The sequence below is a fragment of the Hyla sarda genome, chromosome 3, assembly GCF_029499605.1.
Source record: "Hyla sarda isolate aHylSar1 chromosome 3, aHylSar1.hap1, whole genome shotgun sequence".
Classification (NCBI taxonomy): domain Eukaryota; kingdom Metazoa; phylum Chordata; class Amphibia; order Anura; family Hylidae; genus Hyla; species Hyla sarda.
Window position 1 is genome coordinate 436,543,474 of NC_079191.1, and position 21,295 is coordinate 436,564,768.

The window sequence follows — 21,295 nt, forward strand, 5'->3', positions numbered from 1 at the left end:
AACCCGTGGCTAATGTCGGACATCGCCGTTCAGGCAGATGTCCAGCATTAACTCTTTAGACGCGGCAATCAAAGTTGATCGCCGTGTCTAAGGTGAAAATGAAAGCTTCCTAGCAGCTGTCGGGGTGATCGGGACCATCGCGGTAAAATCGCAATGTCCCGATCAGCTAGAACGCATCAGCTGCATTCACACCACGTTTTTGCAATACAGTTCCCATATCAGGTGTTTGATGAAAAACTGATTCCTCAACACCGGACTAAACTATCAAAACGTGTATACAAATTTTAACCCGTATACTGTTCGAAAAATTATGTCTGGTTGCATCGGTTTTTTAAGAAAAAAAAAATGTATACGGTTGTAACTTTTCCCTTGTTTGAAATTCCAAGAAAAAAAAAAAAAAATGTGCAAAGTCAAAAACCGGATGGAACTGCGCATACCGTTCTGTACGGTTCCCATTGACTCCCATGTTGTGTATAAAAAAAATAAAAATAAAAAAAAACACGTATACTGTTTAATACGGTTTTCCACCCGGACCAAAAACCATGGTAGGCTACGGGGGGAAAAAAAGAAAAAAAAAAAAACGGACAATACCATACAGGATGCAAAACTGACACAACTGGATGCATCGTTTGGTATACGGATTTCAATGGAGAGTCAGTGCATACGGTTTTCAATACGGTTCCATACGGTTTTCACATTGAAAACGCATATGGGAACTGCATTGCAAAAATGTGGTGTGAATGCAGCCTTAGGTGCCTCCTGCACGTCCGATCGGCGATTGATTGCTCCAAGCCTGAAATCCAGGCTTGAGCAATCAACCTCAAATAACACTGATCAATGCAATGGCATTGATCAATGTATTGAATCAATGTAATGCATGTTATAGTCCCCTATGTTAAAGTATTAATAGGAAAAATAAGTGTGAACAGACCCTTTCTGGCAGTGCATTGCAAAGCAGGGAGCCTCCAGCTGTTGCTGAACTACAACTCATCATTCCCAAACAGCCAATAATAAAAAAAAAAAAATAATTCAAATAATTGGCTGCAACAGCCTGACGTTACCAGGGTGGGCGAGGACCATTGTTATTGTACCCTCCTGCCCGCCCCCCAAACCTGTTACCACCTAGGCTCTGGAGCGCCAATTTTGAGGCTCTTCCTGGTACCCCTACAGTGGTGGGTACCAGCGTTACAAATAGGGGTTAGGGGAAAATGCTAAGCTTCGGCTTAGAAATTGGGCTGTCTGGTAATGATTGGGGGCTCTATTTCATGCTGGGTATTTTAGTCCTCCACACCGGTATAAATGACTTACATCCGAGTCTGTGTTGTGTTCCTCGTCCCCGGACTCCTCTTCTGAAGATTCTGCAAGATAAACAGATTCCTTAATCTCATGAAGATCGACATTATCAATGCAGGTAAACAAGGGGGCTACTAAAACTCCCTCCATCCCCAACCATGGCAGGTAGAATCAAAGGTCATCCTACAATCTACTAGGGAGAATACAGAAGGTGATACACCTCTTACCTTCCTCATACACCAGCTTCGCCTCCTGATTCACTTTTATCCTTTGTGAGATTTCTGCCGTTGCCACCTAGGGGTAAGAAAGGGAAATGCAGCATGAGAAATCGGCACAATTAAGTTTTCTATCTAGTGTACTATAAAAACTAGACAACCTGCACACTTCTATTATTTTGTTGCACAGCTATTGTTCTCAGTTATCATCAAGCTCAGGAAGCTGAGAGGTTAAAAGGGGTACTCAGGTGGAAGAATTTTATTTTTTTAACAAAAAAAAAAAAAAAAAACAAAAAAAAAAACACTGGTTCCAGAAAGAAACAGATTTGTAAATTATTTGTATTAAAAAAAATTCTTAATCCTTCCATTACTTAACTGCTGTATGCTCCAGAGGAAGTTGTGTAGTTCTTTCCAGTCTGACCACAGTGCTCTCTGCTGACACCTCTGTCAGTGTCAGGAACTGTCCAGAGCAGGAGAGATTTGCTATGGGCATTTGCTCGTGCTCTGGACAGTTCCTGACATAGACAGAGGTGTCAGCAGAGAGCACTGTGGTCAGACAAGAACTACACAACTTCCTGTGGATCATACAGCAGCTGATAAGTACTGGAAGGATTAAGATTTTTTAATAGAAGTCATTTACAAATCTGTATAACTTTCTGGCACCAGTTCATTTGGAATTGTTTTTTTTTTTATTTATTTATTTTTTTAAGAATTTGGTTTTCCACCGGAGTACCCCTTTAACTACATGTTTCCCAGTCCTGTGCAGACTGTGCGCTCAGACAGCCAAGAGATGACACATCATTACATATCAGGGAAGATGCGAAACCGTTCTCTTCATATCATCACAGCTGACATTCTGCACAGTGTAGCAGGGCAGGAGAGACCTAATAACCAGGTAACTTTGTGTATTATAAATCAATGTTACATTTCCAATAAAATAAATAAAAACTGCCCCCCCCCCCGTTACCATCTACCACTTTCTGTTATGAGCCAGACCCCTGGTTATCCAGAAATAGAAAAAAAGACAGCGCCACTCGTCCTCAGGTTGTGTGTGGTATTACAACTTTACTTCATTCACTTCAAAGCAACTGTGCTGCAATACCGCAAACAACCTGAGGACGAGGGTGGTGCCGTTTTAAGAAGTTGATTTTTTTTAAATTCTGGATAATGATAGGTAAACACCATCTACTGCTCACTGTTATCAGCCATTTACTGACTACTAGAGATGAGCGAACTTACAGTAAATTCGATTCGTCACGAACTTCTCGGCTCGGCAGTTGATGACTTTTCCTGCATAAATTAGTTCAGCTTTCAGGTGCTCCGGTGGGCTGGAAAAGGTGGATACAGTCCTAGGAGACTCTTAGGACTGTATCCACCTTTTCCAGCCCACCGGAGCACCGGAAAGCTGAACTAATTTATGCAGAAAAAGTCAGCAACCGCCGAGCTGAGTAGTTCGTGACGAATCAAATTTACTGTAAGTTCGCTCATCTCTACTGACTACAGCATAAACATTGCTGTAGTATATAAATATGACTATATTCACTTAGTACAGTGTTTCCTAAGCATTGTGCCTGCAGCTGTTGCAAGACTAACTCCCAGCATGCTAAGCAGCAGGTATCATGGTCTGGGCCGTGGATGGTAAAACCAACAACAATGCTCAGAGCAGGGTTTCCCAATCAGGGTGCCTCCAGCTGTTGCAAAACTACAACACCCAGCATGCCCGGACAGCCGTTGGCTGTCCGGGCATGCTGGGAGTTGTAGTTTTGCAACAGCTGGAGGCACCCTGGCTTAGAAACTCTAAGACGCAAAGTTTTGGTACTATGTTTACACCTCTGCCGCCCCCCCCAGGAGCACTTACCTGTGTGATGAGAAGGTAAAGCTTTCCATTCAGACGCGACATCTTCTGGAGGGTCTTCACCCGCGTCTCCATGAGCTGATAGAGGGACCCCAACTGGGGCACCAGATCAGGCAGCTGGAACAAACCAAAGACGTCAAGATCGGCCCAAATAATACCGCTAATACTAAAGGATACAACGCGAGGTGATGCGATACTTACAGTGGACAGATAGGAGGCGTGATGCACCAGGACGGCCTTTATCCAGCGCACCATCACAATCGCACTGCACGGGGAAAACACAAACACATACATTAGAACAGAAATCAGCAGCACAGAGTATTTCAGGCGAGGAGTGTACAGAACAGTGAGAGGAGCACAGAGCATTTAAAAGGTACCTTTCATCAAAAATTTTTTTGATATATTATAGATTAATGTATGCAGAATAACTTCCCAATTGCATGTTATTAAAAAAAAAAAAAAAAAAAAAAAAAAATGCTTCTTTCTATTTAATTTTCCAATTTAAAAAAAAAATGACCACTAGAGGTCTCCCTATCAGTCCTGGCCACAAGCCTTTTTATAGCTTTCAGACTGGAGTCCTGAATCTCAGACTGCTGCCGAGACACAGACAAGCTCAGCCGGAAGCTCTGAATCTTCTCTCTGTTTACAACTGCATGTGCAGAGAGAAGAAAGATCAGAGAGTAAAATAAATGAGGGCCTGCAGTAAGGCAGAGTCAGGAGTAGGCCCTGCTGTGCTATGAGCACAGTGCTGGCTCCTGCCTGTCTGATTGACAGGCAGGGAGCAGTGCTGAGCTTGTCTGTGTCCCGGCTGCCGTCTGAGATTTAGGACTCCAGCATGAGTCTGAAATCTATAAAAAAAAAAAAAAAAAAAAAGGGCTTGTGGACAGGACTGGTAGGGAGACCTCTAGTGGTTATTTTTTTCAAAGTGGAAAATTAAATAGAAGCATATTTTTTAATAACATGCAATTGGAAAGTTATTCTGCATACATTAATCTATAATATATCAAAAGTTTTTTTGTGTGAAAAAGGGAACCCTTTAAAGTGTACCAGTCAAAAAAAAAAAAAAAAAAAAAGAAAGTTTTTATCAGTCGAGGTCTCAATGCTGTGACCCCTACCAATCAGCGTGCTGCACTTCCCTGGGTCGCAGCAATCTACCCATGGAGGCGCAGTTCCCTGATCACTAAGAGTTTTGCCATCTAATGTGCTAGAAATACTACACACCCCCTGCAAGCTGCCTTTTTTGGCTCTTCAGCTAATCACCTATGGCTCTCACTTATCAGTTTAGGCAACTGAGGGGTTAAAAAGGGGGTACTCTCCGGTGAGAAATTTTTTTTTTTTTGTATCATCTGGGGTCAGTAAGTTAAACAGATTTGTAAATTAATTAAATATAAAAATCTTAATCCTTCCCTTACTTAGCTGCTGAATGCTCAACAGGAAGTTGTGTAGGCCTTTCTGTCCGACCACAGTGCTCTCTGCTGACACCTCTGTCCATTTTAGGAACTGTCTAGTGCAGGAACAAATCCCCATAGAAAACCCTCTCCTGCTCTGTACAGTTCCTGACATGGACAGAGTTGTCAGCAGAGAGCACTGTGGTCATAAGGGAAAGAACTACACAACTTCCTCTGTAGCATACAGAAGCTGATAAGTACTGGAAGGATTAAGATTTTTATATAGAAGTAATTTACAAATCTGTAGAACTTTCTAGCACTAGTTGATTTTAAAGAATTTGTTTTTCACTGGAGTACCCCGTTAACTACGTGATCCCCTGAAGACTCCCCCCCACCTGTGCAGCCTGTGCGCTCAGACAGCCAAGAGATGACACATCACTGCATATCAGGGAAGATGCGAAACCGTTCTCTTCATATCATCACAGCTGACATTCTGCACAGTGTAGCAGGGCCTTAAATCATGTACAATTACTTTCTGTTTTCAGCCATTGCAGGAAGAGCCAGGCCCCATACAGGAGATCTGCAGGGACCCCCCCGCAATAAGACACTTGTCCCCTATCCTGTGGGTAGGGAATACATCTATTATGTGGGAGGACTGTGCAGAGTTTGTGGTAGGAAAATAGAATGTGTCGGCAGATATTTTGGCCCATCTAATCTGCCCAATATCCTGAATACTATGGATAGTCCATGTCCCTATCTTATATGAAGGATAGCCTTATGCCCATCCCTAATTTTTTATGAAGGAAAGCCTTATGTCTATCTTATATGAAGGATAGCCTTATACCTATCCCTATCCCTATCTTATATGAAGGATAGCCTTATACCTATCCCTATCTTATATGAAGGATAGCCTTATACCTATCTCTATCTTATATGAAGTGTAGTCTTTTGTCTATATCTTTATGAAGGATAGCCTTATACCCATCTTATATGAAGGATACCCTTATACCAATCCCTATCTTATATGAAGGCTAGCCTTATACCTATTCCTATCTTATATGAAGGATAGCCTTCTGTATATCCCTCTCTTCTATGACGTGTAGCCTTATACCTATCCCTATCTTATATGAAGCATAGCCTTATGCCTATCCCCAATCTTATATGAAGGATAGCCTTATGCCTATCCCTATCTTATATGAAGGATAGCCTTATGCCTATCCCTATCTTATATGAAGGATAGCCTTATGCCTATCCCTATCTTATATGAAGGATAGCCTTATGCCTATCCCTATCTTATATGAAGGATAGCCTTATGCCTATCCCTATCTTATATGAAGGATAGGCTTATGCCTATCCCTATCTTATATGAAGGATAGCCTTATGCCTATCCCTATCTTATATGAAGGATAGCCTTCTGTATATCCCTCTCTTCCATGACGTGTAGCCTTATGCTTATCACTATCTTATATGAAGGATAGCCTTATACCTATCCCTGAAAGATAGCCTTGTTTATATCCCTATCTTATATGAAGGATAGCCTTATGTCTATCCCATGCATGCTTAAATTCCTTCATTATATTTGCAGCAACAACCTCTGCAGGAAGACTATTCCATGCATCCACTACTCTCTCAGTATTTTGAGTTAAGTGTTCTACTTTACTGAAAAGTATTATAGTGGAAGAGGCAGCTTTCTAGCAGCACAAAGTATTTCAGGAGAGGCACGTGCTATTCATATAGGAGGATATAGTTACAAAGTGGGGTCCCTCATGAACAGAGTATTTCAGAAGGAGTGTGCTGATCTTATAGGAAAGTGGTATCTGACCTGTGGACCTCCAGCTGTTGCAAAACTACAACTCCCAGCATGCCCGGACAGCCTTTGGCTGTCCGGGCATGCTGGGAGTTGTAGGTTTGCAACAGCTGGAGGTCCACAGTTTGGAGACCACTGTGAAAAGGATTTGATAATCCAGGAATTACCTTGATACAGAGTTGCAATTTCTTACCTGTTGGGATGTCCTTGTAATCTGTTCGTTAACTAAAAAATAAAATAAACACATGTAGCATTAGAACAAAATTCTGCTAAATTTTACCTACAGTGAATCAAAGTATCAGGACAGGAAGATTTGTGCGCGTAAATATATATATATATATATTTTATTTTTTTTATTTATAATTTTTTTAATTATTTTTTTATTTTAAATTATAATAAACAACTACAAAAATAAAATGTTATAATAAATAGGTTTAGCAACCACCATCAGCTCCAGGAAAGTTAAGAAAATACATTTTTTAACCCCATCTGTGGATAATGCTCTCACCTCATGCACCAGTGGGATGACTGAGTACACCGGTATCCTCGCCACGGTCTTCTTGATCAGAGAGTCGTTCTTTGTCTGGAATACTTTCTGTGAAGGTATATAAGTAGTGGTATAAATATCGGCACCATAGACAGGAGCGGAGTCCCCCCACCGCACTCTACTCCAGGATTCTTACATTTAAGATGTTGGCATCGTTGCTCTCCAGACCCTGAACAAGCAGCACCGAGAAGTTGTCCGTCTGCGGCAGGCCGCTCTTGGCGGGGAGTTTAGGAAGGTCGATGTCCATAGCACCGAGTCTGTCCTCAATGCTGACCTGCAGGAAATTATAGGTCAAGGGGGCACGTTCATACATGGCAGTGCTTCCCAACCAGAGTGACTCCAGCAGTTGCAAAACTACAGCATGCTAAGGAGCAGGTATCATGGTCTGGTAGTGGATGGGAGACCAGCAATGCTCAGAGCAGTGTTTCCTAATCAGGGTGCCTCCAGCTGTAGCAAAACTACAACTTTAAATGCCCGGACAGCCGTTGGCTGACAGGGGCCCCCAGCAACACATCCGGAACTCTGCTCAGCCAGCCAAGAGAAGTGTCTTCACTATATATCAGACACAAGCGAAACCAGACTGAGATCATCACAGCCGAGCCAGGAGTGTGCCGGGACATAACTCAGGATCAGTAATGTATGTACACAGTGACCTCACCAGCAGAATAGCGAGTGCACCTCTGGAGTATAATACAGGACATAACTCAGGATCAGTACAGGATAAGTAATGTAATGTATGTACACAGTGACCTCACCAGCAGAATAGTGAGTACAGCTCTGGAGTATAATACAGGATATAACTCAGGATCAGTATAGGATAAGTAATGTAATGTATGTACACAGTGACCCCACCAGCAGAATATTGAGTACAGCTCTGGGGTATAATACAGGATATATCTCAGGATCAGTACAGGATAAGTAATGTATGTACACAGTGACCCCACCAGCAGAATATTGAGTACAGCTCTGGGGTATAATACAGGATATATCTCAGGATCAGTACAGGATAAGTAATGTAATGTATGTACACAGTGACCTCACCAGCAGAATAGTGAGTACAGCTCTGGAGTATAATACAGGATATAACTCAGGATCAGTACAGGATAAGTAATGTAATGTATGTACACAGTGACCTCACCAGCAGAATAGTGAGTACAGCTCTGGGGTATACTACAACCTGATGCCACCTATGCTTATAGAAAATGCTGCACAGTGGGGCTGTGATGTGTCGGTATACCACCAGGCGGTGTAGTTTATTGTCACTATACACGAGTCCTCTTACACCACTCACCTCCTTATCTCCAGGTTTCCGCTTCCCTTCTCTCCTCTTTGAGGACACTGCCGTCACTGTTGCGCTGTGACCGGGGATTCCAGGGACAAGAACCTTGGTGTCGGCCGCCTTGACAACTGGAGTTTTTACCTGTATTAAAAGGCAAAAGGGTTTAATGTCCAGATCCTCTATATAGACCAGTGTTACCCAACCAGGGTGCCTCCAGCTGTTGCAAAATTACAACTCCCAGCATGCCCGGACAGCCTTTGGCTGTCCGGGCATGCTGGGAGTTGTAGTTTTGCAACAGCTGGAGGAACCCTGGTTGGGTAACACCGATATAGACATGACTGATATCTGGTGGAGGACGTGCAGCCTGTGCGCTCAGACAGCCAAGAGATGACACATCATTACATATCAGTGAAGATGCGAAACCGTTCTCTTCATATCATCACAGCTGACATTCTGCACAGTGTAGCAGGGCAGGAGGGACCCACTAACCAGGTTGCGTACCATAAATCAATATTACGATTTCTTCTTCACCAGCTTTTTGGAGAGTTCAACCTTAAAAGAGGGATTTTTGTCTTACCGTAAAATCCTTTTCTCAGAGGATCCATTGGGGGACACAGACCTTGGGGTATATGCTGTTAGGAGACTTGACATTAAGGAAACCAAAAAGTCGCCTCCTCCCAGCAGGATATACCTGCCTACAGAGCCTGAGGTAATCAGTTTAGTCCCCAAGCAGTAGGAGAGGACCGAGAGGCAAAAAAACCCAAGACCAGTCCAAGGTAACCAGAACAAAAAAAAATTTAACTGAACACACCCTCGGACAGGTAACCAAAACCGGAACACCAAACAAAGGGCGGGAGCTGTGTCCTCCAATGGATCCTCTGAGAAAAAGGATTTTACTGTAAGACAAAAATCCCTCTCTATCGGCTCCATTGGGGACACAGACCTTGGGACGTACCAAAATCGTCCCTAGGGTGGGCACAGAAATCAATCAAGGGGCAGGCTGGGCCACCGCCGCCTGCAACACCTTACGGCCCAGACTAGCATCCGCGGATGCAAAGGTATGAACCTGGTAGAATTTAGTAAAAGTGTGCAAGGACGACCAGGTAGCCGCCTTACAGACTTGAGAGGCTGAGGCTCTGTTATGAAGAGCCCAGGAAGCTCCAACAGAACGCGTGGAGTGAGCTGAAACCCTGAAAGGAGGGGTCTTCCCCCTACAATGGTAAGCTTCCGAAATGGCAGACCTAATCCACCGCGAAATGGTCGCCTTTAGAGGCAGGTAGACCCTTACGGTGGTAGTCCGTAAGAACAAAAAAGGAATCACACTGACAAAATGATGTAACTGAGTGGTAGGTACACACCGCCCGTACCACATCAAGTTTATGAAGAAAGCGCTCCCCGGGATGAGATGGAGGGAGTACGATATCCTCATTAAGGTGGAAAGCAGAAACCACCTTAGGCAAGAAAGAAGGAACCGGACGAAAAACAACCTTGTCCTGATGGACAATTAGAAAGGGAGAGTGGCAAAAAAGAGCCGCCAATTCCGAAACCCGTCTGATGGAGGTAATTGCCACAAGGAACGCCACCTTCCAGGAAAGGAGACGAAGGGAAACCTCCCTGAGGGGATCGAAGTGCGCGTCCTGTAGAGCGCCAAGGACCAAATTCAGATCCCAAGGAGGCGTAGGAGACCTGTAAGGAGGAGCCGCGTGGGCCACTCCTTCAAGAAAAGTCCGAACATGAGACTCAGATGCCAGAGGACGTTGGAAAAGAATGGCAAGGGCAGACACTTGATCCTTTAAGGAGCTGAGAGCTAATTGTTGATCCAGCCCTGACTGCAAAAATGAAAGGAGTCGAGGAAGGGAGACCACCACTGGAGAAAGATTGGGATTTGCACCAACGAAAATAAGACCGCCAGGTATGGTGGTAAATCCTTGCGGAAGAGGGCTTGCGTGCCTTAAACATGGTGCGAATCACCTGTGTTGAGAAGCCACGGGCTCTTAGTACCACGGTCTCAACCGCCACACCGTCAAATGCAGCGACGGTAAATTGAGGTGGCACAGGGGTCCCTGAGAGAGAAGGTCTGGACGAAGTAGAAGGTGCAGCGGAACGTCGTCCAGGAGCCGGACGACGTCGGCGTACCACGCCCTCCGAGGCCAATCTGGAGCCACGAGAATGGCGGGAATGTTCTCCGCTCTGAGCTTCCTCAGTACCCTGGGAAGGAGAGGAAGAGGAGGGAACAAATAAGGAAGGGCGAACCCCGACCAAGGAATTACCAGTGCGTCCGCTGCTAGAGCACGGGGGTCCCGTGACTGACAGAGGGGAACCTTCTTGTGGCGGGATCCAAAGAGGTCCACATCTGGAGTTCCCCAGAGGCCGCAGATCTCTGCAAACACCTCCGGATGAAGGGACCACTCTTCGGGATTGGGAGAGGACCGGCTTAGGAAGTCCGCTTCCCAATTGTTTACGCCTGGAATGTGGATAGCCGAAATGGCCGGAACCCTGAGCTCCGCCCAGAGAAGGATCTTGGAAACTTCAGCCATCGCCGCCGAGCTGCGGGTGCCGCCCTGGCGATTGATGTATGCCACCGCAGTGGAGTTGTCCGACTGGGCGGCCCTGGAGAAGGTTCTCCCAATGTAACAGACAAAAGGTAGATTGCTCTCAGTTCCAGGATGTTGATCGAGAAGAGCGTCTCCCTGGGAGCCCAAAGGCCCTGGACTGTCCGGTCTCGGAAGTGACTACCAGCCAATGGAGGGGCAGGAAAGAGCGTCCCTGAAGAAGCAAGGGGGAGCGGAGCCACCACAGAAGGGAGTGGCGAGATGCCCGAGGAAGGATGATCTTGCGATCAAGGGACAATGGAGACCTGTCCCACCGGGATAGAATCCCAAGTTGAAGGAGACAGAAATGAAACTGAGCTAAGGGAACGGCCTCCATGGCCGCCACCATCCGACCCAGGTCTTCCATGCAAAATCGGACGGACACTGGGGAAGGGTTCCTGAGTATACGAACCCCTGACAGAAGGGTGAAATCGCTTGTCCGATGGGAGGTGAACCCGGGCGGACTGGGTGTCGAACCGAAGTCCTAGAAAAACCAGTGACTGAGTGGGGGATAGGTTGGACTTGTCCCGATTGACCAACCAACCGAAGCGAGACAGGGCCTGAAGGGTGAGGCTCTCTAGATTCTGGTCTCTGGACGGAGCCTTGATCAGAAGGTCGTCCACGTAAGGGATCACCGAGACCACCCCCCCCCCCCCCCCCCCCCCAGTCCGAAGCAGGCCGATCACCGGTGCAAGGACCTTGGTGAATACCCTCGGAGCTGTGGCCAGGCCAAAGGGGAGAGCCACAAACTGGCAAGGTCCCTCCGGGACAGCAAATCGGAGGAACCGCTGGTGCCCCGGAAAAATCTGATCATGGACGTAGGCGTCCCTGATGTCCCTCTGATCCATGGTCCCCACAACCAAACGATGAGACTCCATACGGAAGTGGCGCAGGAGAAGATGCCTGTTGAGAAGCTTTAGATCCAAGATTGGGCGTACGGAACCCCCTTTCTTGGGAACTACAAAGAGGTTGGAAAAAAACCTTGAAAGCGTTCCCTGGGAGGAACCGGGACAATGACCCCCTGAATGAGGAGGGACTGCAGTGCACCCCGAAAGGCCTGTGCCAAAGAGGGAGACCGCAGAGCTCGGGAAAGGAAAAAACGATCCTTTGGAAGAGAGGCAAACTCGATCCGGTAACCGTTGGACACCACGTCTCTGACCCAGGAGTCCTGCACCTGTGTGGTCCAGACATCCCGGAAAAGTAACAAATGACCTCCCACCTGAGAAAAATCCGCAGGTGGGGGGAGTCCCTTCAGGCAGAGGTGGGTTTGCGGGTACCCGCCTTGGGCGCTGAGTGGCCCGAACGGTTATCCGATTTCCAGGATGGGCGAGCCTGGAAGAAGGGAGCCATCTTGTCCCGAGAAGGCGCCTGCCTAGTCCCCTTCGTGCCCCCGAAGGTCCGAAAAAAGGTAGATTTACCGCGGGAGGTAGTAGTACAGGCCTTATTTTGAGGTAATAAAGAACTCTTCCCTCCCGTGGCTTCCGAGATGATCTCGTCTAGGCGCTTACCAAAAAGCAGAGAGCCAGTAAAAGGAAGCTCAGTGAGAGACCTTTTAGAAGCTGCGTCCGCATCCCAGGCTTTAAGCCACGCGGATCTACGGAGAGCCAAAAGGTTACCCATGGCAAATGCAGCACAGCGGGCCGACTGCATGGAAGCAGAACATAGAAAGTCCCGCTTTATAAAGCAGGAGAATTAAATCAGCCAGTTCTTCCGAGGAAGCCCCAGAAGAAATGCCCTGGCGGAGTCGGGAAACCCAAATCGCCAGGGCCCTGGAAACCCAGGCAGATGCAAAGGTAGGGAGAAGAGATGAACCCGTAGCCTTAAAGGCAAACTTAGCCAAGGTTTCCACCTTTTTGTCCGCTGGATCCTTAAAGGATGCAGCATCAGACAGAGGTAAGGTAGTGGTCTTAGAAAGACGGGAGACTGGTGGGTCCACCGAAGGAGGCGAGGTCCACCGGGTCATAAGGTCCTTAGCAAAGGGATAACGCGCTTGAACCTTCTTTATTTCTTGAAACCTCTTGTCAGGGTGCCTCCAGGCAGACTCTAGCAAGGCTTCAAATTCAGCATGGGAGCTGAACGTTTTGGGTGCCGGACGGGCACGATAAAAGGAAACTTCTGGGACAGCGTCCGAAGTTCCTGGGTCCTCTAAGCGAAAAGTGTCTCTTATGGCCGAAACCAATGAGTCCACCGTATCGGTCATGTCTGCGTGGTCTTCTGAGTCAGAGACAGAAGCAGCCTCATCAACTAGTTCACCAGGGGAGTGGGAACGGGTGGAGGCAGCCTTAGAGGAGGGAGACACTGACCTGGCGCGCCGTTCTGGAGATTCAGAATGGAGACTCTGGGAGCGTCTTCTAGAAGAAAGACACTTGCTGGGAGACGTAGTAGAGGGACGGTGCCCATGAGAGGAACGCCTACGCCTGTACCCAGACTCGAGAGGAGTTAGAGGAATGACCCCTATTACGCTTGTGAGAGCGTTTAAAATTGGGTGAGGGAGAGCGAAGCTCTCTAGGGGGAACAGTGTAAGGAAGACCTCTAAGGCAGTCACCACGGAGCGGGAGACCTGCGCCAAGTCAGAAATAGACAGAGAGGGAAGACACCCATATTGGAGAGGCAGCAGAACCCACTGGGTCTGGGGGAGCATCCTGAATAAAAATACCAAGGGGGTCAGGAGGTGCAGGCGGAACAATTGGGTACAGCAGACCCAGGCATTTTGGAGTTACAGCCTTTACAAGTGTAGTAGGTGACCAGGGCCCCAGGTATCTGTTTAGAGGGAGGAACAGTTCTGGGCTCGGACATGAATAAAACAAAATGAAAGCCTCACCAGCGTCCGTGTCCCCTCAGGCAGTTGCTGTGAGGAAGGGAACGAGAAGAGAGAGAATACTAGCAGGGACGGCCGGACCAATCAAAAGAGGGGCCGGACTAGACTGAGGCGCCTCTGATTGGCTGACAGATCCCTGCTCAGTCCCCATAGGCCAGAAAGATTTGCCCTCTTCCAAGGGTGCGAACTCTGCTGAAAAGGAGGCCGGTAAATAATGGCGCCCGCTCCCGTCCCTGAAGCTTATGTGAGTGAAGGGGAACGGGAGCGAGCGAGAATGCCGGCGCAGCGGTCGCTGCAAAAGTGAAAGTAAACTGCGCCCCGGCCGCGTCGCATAGGACGTGGCCAGAGCACAGAAGAAACTAAAGTAAAAAAAGGCAGCCGCGGCTGCTGATATCTGTGATAGAAATCCATACACAGTCCTACACCACTGACTCCATAGGCCCCTGCATTCCCAAGTGCCCCCAATAAAAGTTAGGGAACCCTTGCCCAAAAGGGATTCCCACTAGATAGAATAAAAAGGAGTGGGACCAAAACAGGGGGTCTCCAGCAGTGGCAAGCTCCCGCACCTGAAAGAAAAAAAAAGGGGGGAGAATACTCACCTCAATCTGAAGAACTCCACTCATGAAGTCTTCAGCAAGCTTTTGTGTCACCTACATCATGCTGGGCTTGAAAAGCGAGACGAGCAGGGAAAAGTGGGGGACCCGGACCCATAAGGTACAACCCCAAGCGCTGAACGTTGGCGAGAGGGGGGTTCACAGTACATCTACGATGCTTGTGCCCCGTCAATCGCAAATGGGGAAACAGTGAACGCTATGTTCACGAGTCTGAACCTGAAAAAAGATAAATAAAGGGAAATAAGAAAAAACTAAATGTCCCTAATCTATAATAAAAAAAAATTAAATAAAAAAAAAATGTCCATCTCCTGCGACACCAAGCTAAAACTGATTACCGCAGGTATATCCTGCTGGGAGGAGCCGACTTTTTGCTTTCTTTAGTGTCAAGTCTCTTAGCAACAACAGCATACACCCCAAGGTCTGTGTCCCCCAATGGAGCCGATAGAGAAAAAAAAAAAAAAAAAAAAAAAAGAGTTATCCGGGAATAGAAAGAGCTAATTTCTTCCAAAAACAGCACCACACCTGTCCTCAGTGTGTGCAGTATTACAACTTGGCTTCATTCACCTCAATGAAATTAAGCTGCAATACCACACACACAACCTGAGGATGGATGGTGCCGTTTTTTTTTTTTTTTGGAAGAAATTTGCTACTACCTTCTGTTATCAGCCATTGCAGGACACAATTATTGGGGAGGGGGGGGGGGGGTGTCACACAAAACTCTTCACATCCACATTTCATATTCAACGTGTTTCTCATGAGGATTATTCAAGGTTTCCACCTATTTCAGTGGGCGTGGCTATGCAAATTTAATGTTTTACATAATCTTTTCAGACGGGTGAGTCCATTTTACATAAAAAATTTCACACCAGCTTCTTGCTAGTGTAGAAAAATCACAGAAATAGTTCTAGGTTTTTTTTTTAGTTTTCCTATCTTTAGTTTTTTGGGAAAAGGTGTTTAATCAATTATTGAAAAAAAAAATATTAAAGGGGTACTCCAGTGGAATTTTTTTTTTCTTTATTTTTTTAGATCAACTGGCTCCAGAAAGTTATAGAGATCTGTAAATTACTTCTATTAAAAATTCTTAATCCTTCCAGTACTTATCTGCTTCGGGGTACTACAGAGGAAATTCTTTTCTTTTTGGATTTATTTTCTGTCAGGACCACAGTGCTCCAATGTAGGAAATGTCCAGAGTAACATGTTTTGCCATCGGGATTTTCTCCTACTCTGGACAGTTCCTGACAAGGACAGAGGTGTCAGCAGAGAGCACTGTGGTCATGACAAAAGAAGTCCAAAAGAGAAAAAGAACTTCCTGTGGAGCATACAGGAGCTGATAAGTACTGGAAGGATTAAGAATTTTTAAATAGAAGTCCTTAACAAATCTGTAAACTTTCTGGCAACCGTTAAAATAAATAAAAAATAAAAAAAATTCTCATTGTCACTGCACCTTAACTCACAGTTAAGCCAGTGTTTCCCAAACAGGGGGCCTCCAGCTGTGGTCAAACTACAACTCCCAGCATGCCCGGACAGCCTTTGGCTGTCCGGGCATGCTGGGAGTTGTAGTTTGGCCACAGCTGGAGGCCCCCTGTTTGGGAAATATTGATTTAAGCCCAAGAAATATTTTATTTATATACAGTTATCGCTTGTCTTGGCACAGTCATGGATTACGTGAGATGCTTCCGCCAGTGTTTTCAGGGATGCTAAATTTGATGCCAAAATTGCTGATATTGGAGCAAAAAAAAATAAATAAAATAAAAACAATTATGGAGACAATTAAAATAAAATAATCTTGGCACAAAAAAAAAAATGAACTCATTTTCATAGCAGCACAAAAGGTCGATGTTGGAAATTTTTTTTTATATAATATATAAATATACGGTGTATATTTTTTTTTTAATATATCTACAAAAATTTGACAAAAAAAGTGCATTGTGAACTCCTTTTCATAGTAGCACAGGAGACCTTTAAAAATATGAGGAAAAAAAAAATAAGGGTAATACTGTAATGACTGTTCTTCATTCAATGAAGATATTGATATGATCAATACAGCAGTGGTCTCAAAACTTAGGCCCTCCAGATGTTGCAGAAACTACAAATCCCAGCATACTTTGGCACGCTGTTTTTTTTTAATTTTTTTTACACCTGGAGAACTAAACTATAAAAAAAAGGCACATGCAGAGTGAATGTATTGTTGTAAGTTTTTCACACGGCCCAGGAGGGCAAAAGTCACTCACCTTGGTCACAGTCATATCGTTCCTGAGCGTCAGTGTCTTCTGGATGTCTCGGATTAAACATATGTGAGGCTCGTCCGTCTTCAGGACCTGCATAATGGAACAGACCAGAGCGGTTATGTACAAGAGTATATAATGACGGTTTTCTACATATACTATACAGTCGGGGCGACGGTTTGTTCTGGCGAGCTTGAACCCATGGTACCAATGCCGGAGCAACCTGGTCACATGTCATTGTCAGGTGACAACATTTAATTTAGCATCAGTGATCGTCAGTCACTGACTGATGTCTGTCTGGAAACCGTAGTCTCCTCAACAGCAAGCGTGTAGGATAGTAGTATCCCAACCAGGGTGCCTCCAGCTGTTGCAAAAGACTGTCTGGGCATGCTGGAAGCTGTAGTTTTGCAACAGCTGGAGGCACCCTGGTTGGGATACACTGACGTATGTTGACATGTAGTGACACTAACAATTTTCCATACCTAAAATGTCTTCAGAATAAAGCAAGTTTCACCATTTCAAACATAAATACACCAATAGGGTCACAATTACTAACACCTTATAGGGGAGAACTTCCTCCCTCACTCAGCTACACACAGCTCGGAGCAGTTCAGTGTGAGAAACAACTTTGTCCACGTCCGGAGTGCCCAAACACCTTTGGATGAAGGGACCACTCACCGGGGTCAGCAGAAGAGTGACTGAGGAAGTCCTCCTCCCAATTGTCCACTCCCGGGATATGAATCGCTGAGATGGAGGGAACAGAGTTCCACCCAGAGCAGAATCCTGGAGACCTCGGTTATCGCTGCGAGTGCCACCCTAGCGATTGACATACGCCACAGCCCTGTAGTTGTCTGACTGGACACGAACGGGACGGCCCTGGAGAAGGTGCTCCCAATGGAGAAGGCAAAAGGCCCGAAGTTCCAGGAGGATTGATGGGGAAAAGAGCTTCCTGGAAGGACCAACGGCCCTGGACTGTCCGACCCTTGAAAACTCCCCCAACTGCTGAGACTTGCATCTGTCGTGATGACCAGCAAACGAAGGGGCAGGAAAGATCGCCTCTGCCAAAGAAGAGTAGACCAAAGCCAACTCAGGAGGGACTGGCGAGTCCTGGGAAGAATGATCGGGGGACAGCGGAGACTTTTCCCACCAGGACAGAAGAGAAAGTTGAAGAGGATGACAATGAAACTGGGGGAAGAGAACGGCTTCCATGTCCGCCACCATCCAACCCAGGACTTCCATGCAGAAACTAATGGAAACCTGAACAGGACGACAGTGAAGACGAACGCCTGTTGGCAGAGTCAAGCGGAAGCCGAACCCAGGCGGCTGACAGACCCTTGGGGGAAGGGCCACAAACAAAAAATAAAATTGTGTCTGCCTCCTACGGACACTAAGCTAAAACCGATTAGCTCAGGGTCAGTAGGCGGGTATATCCTGCCAGGAGGGGATGACGTTTTGTTGCCTAGTGTCAGCAGCATATACCCCACGGTCTCTGTCCCCCAATGGAGCCGACCGAGAAATTAGTTTTAATGTGAGAGTGTCCATTAAATCATTTAGGTGTTCGACTCGTTAGCTATGTTTTATCAGTGATACATAATTGTGACCCTATAATATTTATATGAAATGGCGCAATTCGCTTTATTCTAAAGACTTTAGTTTGACCTGTGAACAGCATACGCTGGGAGTTGTAGTTCTGCAACCACAGGATGGGCACCTAGACATTATACACGTGCTACAGAACTGGAGGGGCCCTATAAAAGGTCTCCATATAAAACCTACCATTCTCTCAACGAGAGGCTGCATGGTGCTGCCATAGTACAGCACCACAGACTGCTTGTCCGGGCAGAAGCCGGCAGAAAGGATGGGCACAGGCTTTGGTGTAGAATCCTCGCCGCTGCCTGGCGTTGCGATCTGTACTGTACTTGTGGGAGCGAGAGGCTTCATGTGAGTCCTAGAAAAAGAAAAAACCATGATCAGAGCAATCAGCTGAGAAAGAAAGTGCAAAAGATGGACTACAGCAGTGGTCTCAAACTGTGGACCTCCAGATGTTGCAAAACTTCTACTCCCAGCATGCCCGGACAGCTCAACACCTGTCTGCTTCCTCCAGAGGATCCACACTGATCATGAAAGGTAAATCAAGGCTTCCTTTTTGCAAAAATTCAACTACCAGCATGCCCGGACAGCTCAACACATGTCTGCTTCCTCCAGATGATCCACACTGATCATGAAAGGTTAATCAAGGCTTCCTTTTTGCAAAACATCAACTCCCAGCATGCCCGGACAGCCGTTGGCTGTCCGGGCATGCTGGGAGTTGAAGTTTTGCAACATCTGGAGAGCCACAGTTTGAGACCACTGCTGTAGTCCATCTTTTGCACTTTCTCAGCTGATTGCTCTGCAGCAGTGGTCTCAAACTGTGGCTCCCCAGATGTTGCAAAACTTCAACTCCCAACGGCTGTCCGGGCATGCTGGGAGTTGAAGTTTTGCAAATAGGAAGCCTTGATTTACCTTTCATGATCAGTGTGGATCCTCTGGAGGAAGCAGACAGGTGTTGAGCTGTCCGGGCATGCTGGGAGTTGAAGTTTTGCAACATCTGGAGGGCCACAGTTTGAGGTCACTGGACTACAGTAACCAGTAAAACTGCTATTCAGGAGCCTGGTAAAAGGCGGAGGTTCATGGCAGAGCTCAGACACAGCCAAGGAAATGTCGTCACAGAAATCAGTGAGATGAAACCACATATTAAAAAGGAGTCATCACGGTAGCTGCCATCAAAACCATGGACGCTGGGGCAGAGGTGAGGCCAAGGGGTTAAAATACTGGGCAACCAGCAGTGGTGGTTACATGTGGAAGATCATGAGTTACCAAACCAGTACTGTAGGGGGCGATCATACAGAAGATGCTTCATAGTGCAGCACAAGGAGAGGCACAGAAAGCTCACAAGGGGGCAACAATGTAGCCGTGCAGGGAGACAGACCGTGAGGAGGCTCCAAGAGAGGGGGACAGGTCACTGAAGAAGACGTCCCACACCGGGAAACTATGCAGAGCTGCAAAAAGGCATCAAAATATATCACTTACCCGTTTAACATATGTTCAAATAAGTGCATCTGTCCATCCCTGCAGACTACGGCCAACTTCAGGGGCTGCAACAAGATTAATGGTGGTTATATTCTTGAGTATATAGGAGGCAGTATTATAGTAGTTATATTCTTGTATATAGGAGCAGTATTATAGTAGTTATATTCTTGTATATAGGAGCAGTATTATAGTAGTTATATTCTTGTATATAGGAGCAGTATTATAGTAGTTATATTCTTGTATATAGGAGCAGTATTATAGTAGTTATATTCTTGTTTATAGGAGCAGTATTATAGTAGTTATATTCTTGTATATAGGAGCAGTATTATAGTAGTTATATTCTTGTTTATAGGAGCAGTATTATAGTAGTTATATTCTTGTATATAGGAGCAGTATTATAGTAGTTATATTCTTGTATATAGGAGGCAGTATTATAGTAGTTATATTCTTGTATATAGGAGGCAGTATTATAGTAGTTATATTCTTGTTTATAGGAGCAGTATTATAGTAGTTATATTCTTGTATATAGGAGCAGTATTATAGTAGTTCTATTCTTGTATATAGGAGCAGTATTATAGTAGTTCTATTCTTGTATATAGGATCAGTATTATAGTAGTTCTATTCTTGTATATAGGAGGCAGTATTATAGTAGTTCTATTCTTGTATATAGGAGCAGTATTATAGTAGTTATATTCTTGTATATAGGAGGCAGTATTATAGTAGTTATATTCTTGTATATAGGAGCAGTATTATAGTAGTTATATTCTTGTATATAGGAGCAGTATTATAGTAGTTATATTCTTGTATATAGGATCAGTATTATAGTAGTTATATTCTTGTATATAGGAGGCAGTATTATAGTAGTTATATTCTTGTATATAGGAGGCAGTATTATAGTAGTTATATTCTTGTATATAGGAGACAGTATTATAGTAGTTATATTCTTGTATATAGGAGGCAGTATTATAGTGGTTCTATTCTTGCACATAGGAGGCTTGGAGTAATCTGTATGGGCACCTTAACAACAACACTAGAGTCAATATTAGTTCTTAGAGGAGTTGTCCTAAGTGAGGGAAACATTTTACATTAGTTACAGCGCAGGATATAGATTCATTGTTTTAAACCCCTCATTATTTGGGATCTCCTCACTATCCTGGTGCCATACAGAATGTGGTGGGATGTTTGAGATCAGAATGCATTAGTGAGATATGACGATCATCATGAGAACAGGTAGGGACTGTACAGAGGGCCGATAGAGACTATAACTGCGCTGCATTAAATTGTCACGAAGCAGAGATCTTACCTGTTCCTTGCTGTCGGGTGGTGCCAGGTCTACAGAGACCGGAGAGTCTGTGAGTGTGAAGGAGAAGACTGCGCTCCGCTCTTTCTTTTCGTTCCTGACCTGCCTAAAATACACAGTTTAGTTAGGAAAGTGCGAAGCGACTAAAACAGACTGAAAATTTCCCAATATACTTAGAAAACAGTGGCCTCCAAACTGTGGACCTGCAGCGGTTGTAAAACTACAACTCCCAGCATGCCCGGACAGCCAACGGCTGTCCGGGCATGCTGGGAGTTGTAGTTTTGCAACAGCTGC

At 45.5% G+C, this 21,295-nt stretch overlaps 1 protein-coding gene and 4 non-coding genes across 5 annotated transcripts in view; all 5 read right to left on the bottom strand.

The window, feature by feature from the left end:
* WDR43 (WD repeat domain 43) overlaps nucleotides 1-21,295 on the bottom strand; it is a 40,727-nt gene that overhangs the window by 4,423 nt on the left and 15,009 nt on the right. Inside the window, exons 6-17 of the mRNA XM_056568567.1 lie at nucleotides 21,005-21,107; nucleotides 19,702-19,766; nucleotides 18,409-18,580; nucleotides 16,639-16,725; nucleotides 8,397-8,525; nucleotides 7,242-7,379; nucleotides 7,067-7,153; nucleotides 6,752-6,783; nucleotides 3,565-3,628; nucleotides 3,367-3,480; nucleotides 1,521-1,587; nucleotides 1,309-1,358 (exon numbers count right to left, since the gene is read on the bottom strand). Coding sequence (XP_056424542.1) covers nucleotides 1,309-1,358; nucleotides 1,521-1,587; nucleotides 3,367-3,480; nucleotides 3,565-3,628; nucleotides 6,752-6,783; nucleotides 7,067-7,153; nucleotides 7,242-7,379; nucleotides 8,397-8,525; nucleotides 16,639-16,725; nucleotides 18,409-18,580; nucleotides 19,702-19,766; nucleotides 21,005-21,107 — 1,108 coding nt within the window. The remainder of the gene's footprint in view (nucleotides 1-1,308; nucleotides 1,359-1,520; nucleotides 1,588-3,366; nucleotides 3,481-3,564; nucleotides 3,629-6,751; nucleotides 6,784-7,066; nucleotides 7,154-7,241; nucleotides 7,380-8,396; nucleotides 8,526-16,638; nucleotides 16,726-18,408; nucleotides 18,581-19,701; nucleotides 19,767-21,004; nucleotides 21,108-21,295) is intronic.
* LOC130363467 (small nucleolar RNA SNORD53/SNORD92) lies at nucleotides 2,280-2,359 on the bottom strand. The gene has a single exon (XR_008891871.1). It is a non-coding gene; the product is annotated as a small nucleolar RNA SNORD53/SNORD92 (small nucleolar RNA).
* LOC130363465 (small nucleolar RNA SNORD53/SNORD92) lies at nucleotides 5,160-5,239 on the bottom strand. Its single transcript, XR_008891869.1, has one exon. It is a non-coding gene; the product is annotated as a small nucleolar RNA SNORD53/SNORD92 (small nucleolar RNA).
* LOC130363463 (small nucleolar RNA SNORD53/SNORD92) lies at nucleotides 7,628-7,703 on the bottom strand. The gene has a single exon (XR_008891867.1). It is a non-coding gene; the product is annotated as a small nucleolar RNA SNORD53/SNORD92 (small nucleolar RNA).
* Nucleotides 8,753-8,832, bottom strand: LOC130363466 (small nucleolar RNA SNORD53/SNORD92). The gene has a single exon (XR_008891870.1). It is a non-coding gene; the product is annotated as a small nucleolar RNA SNORD53/SNORD92 (small nucleolar RNA).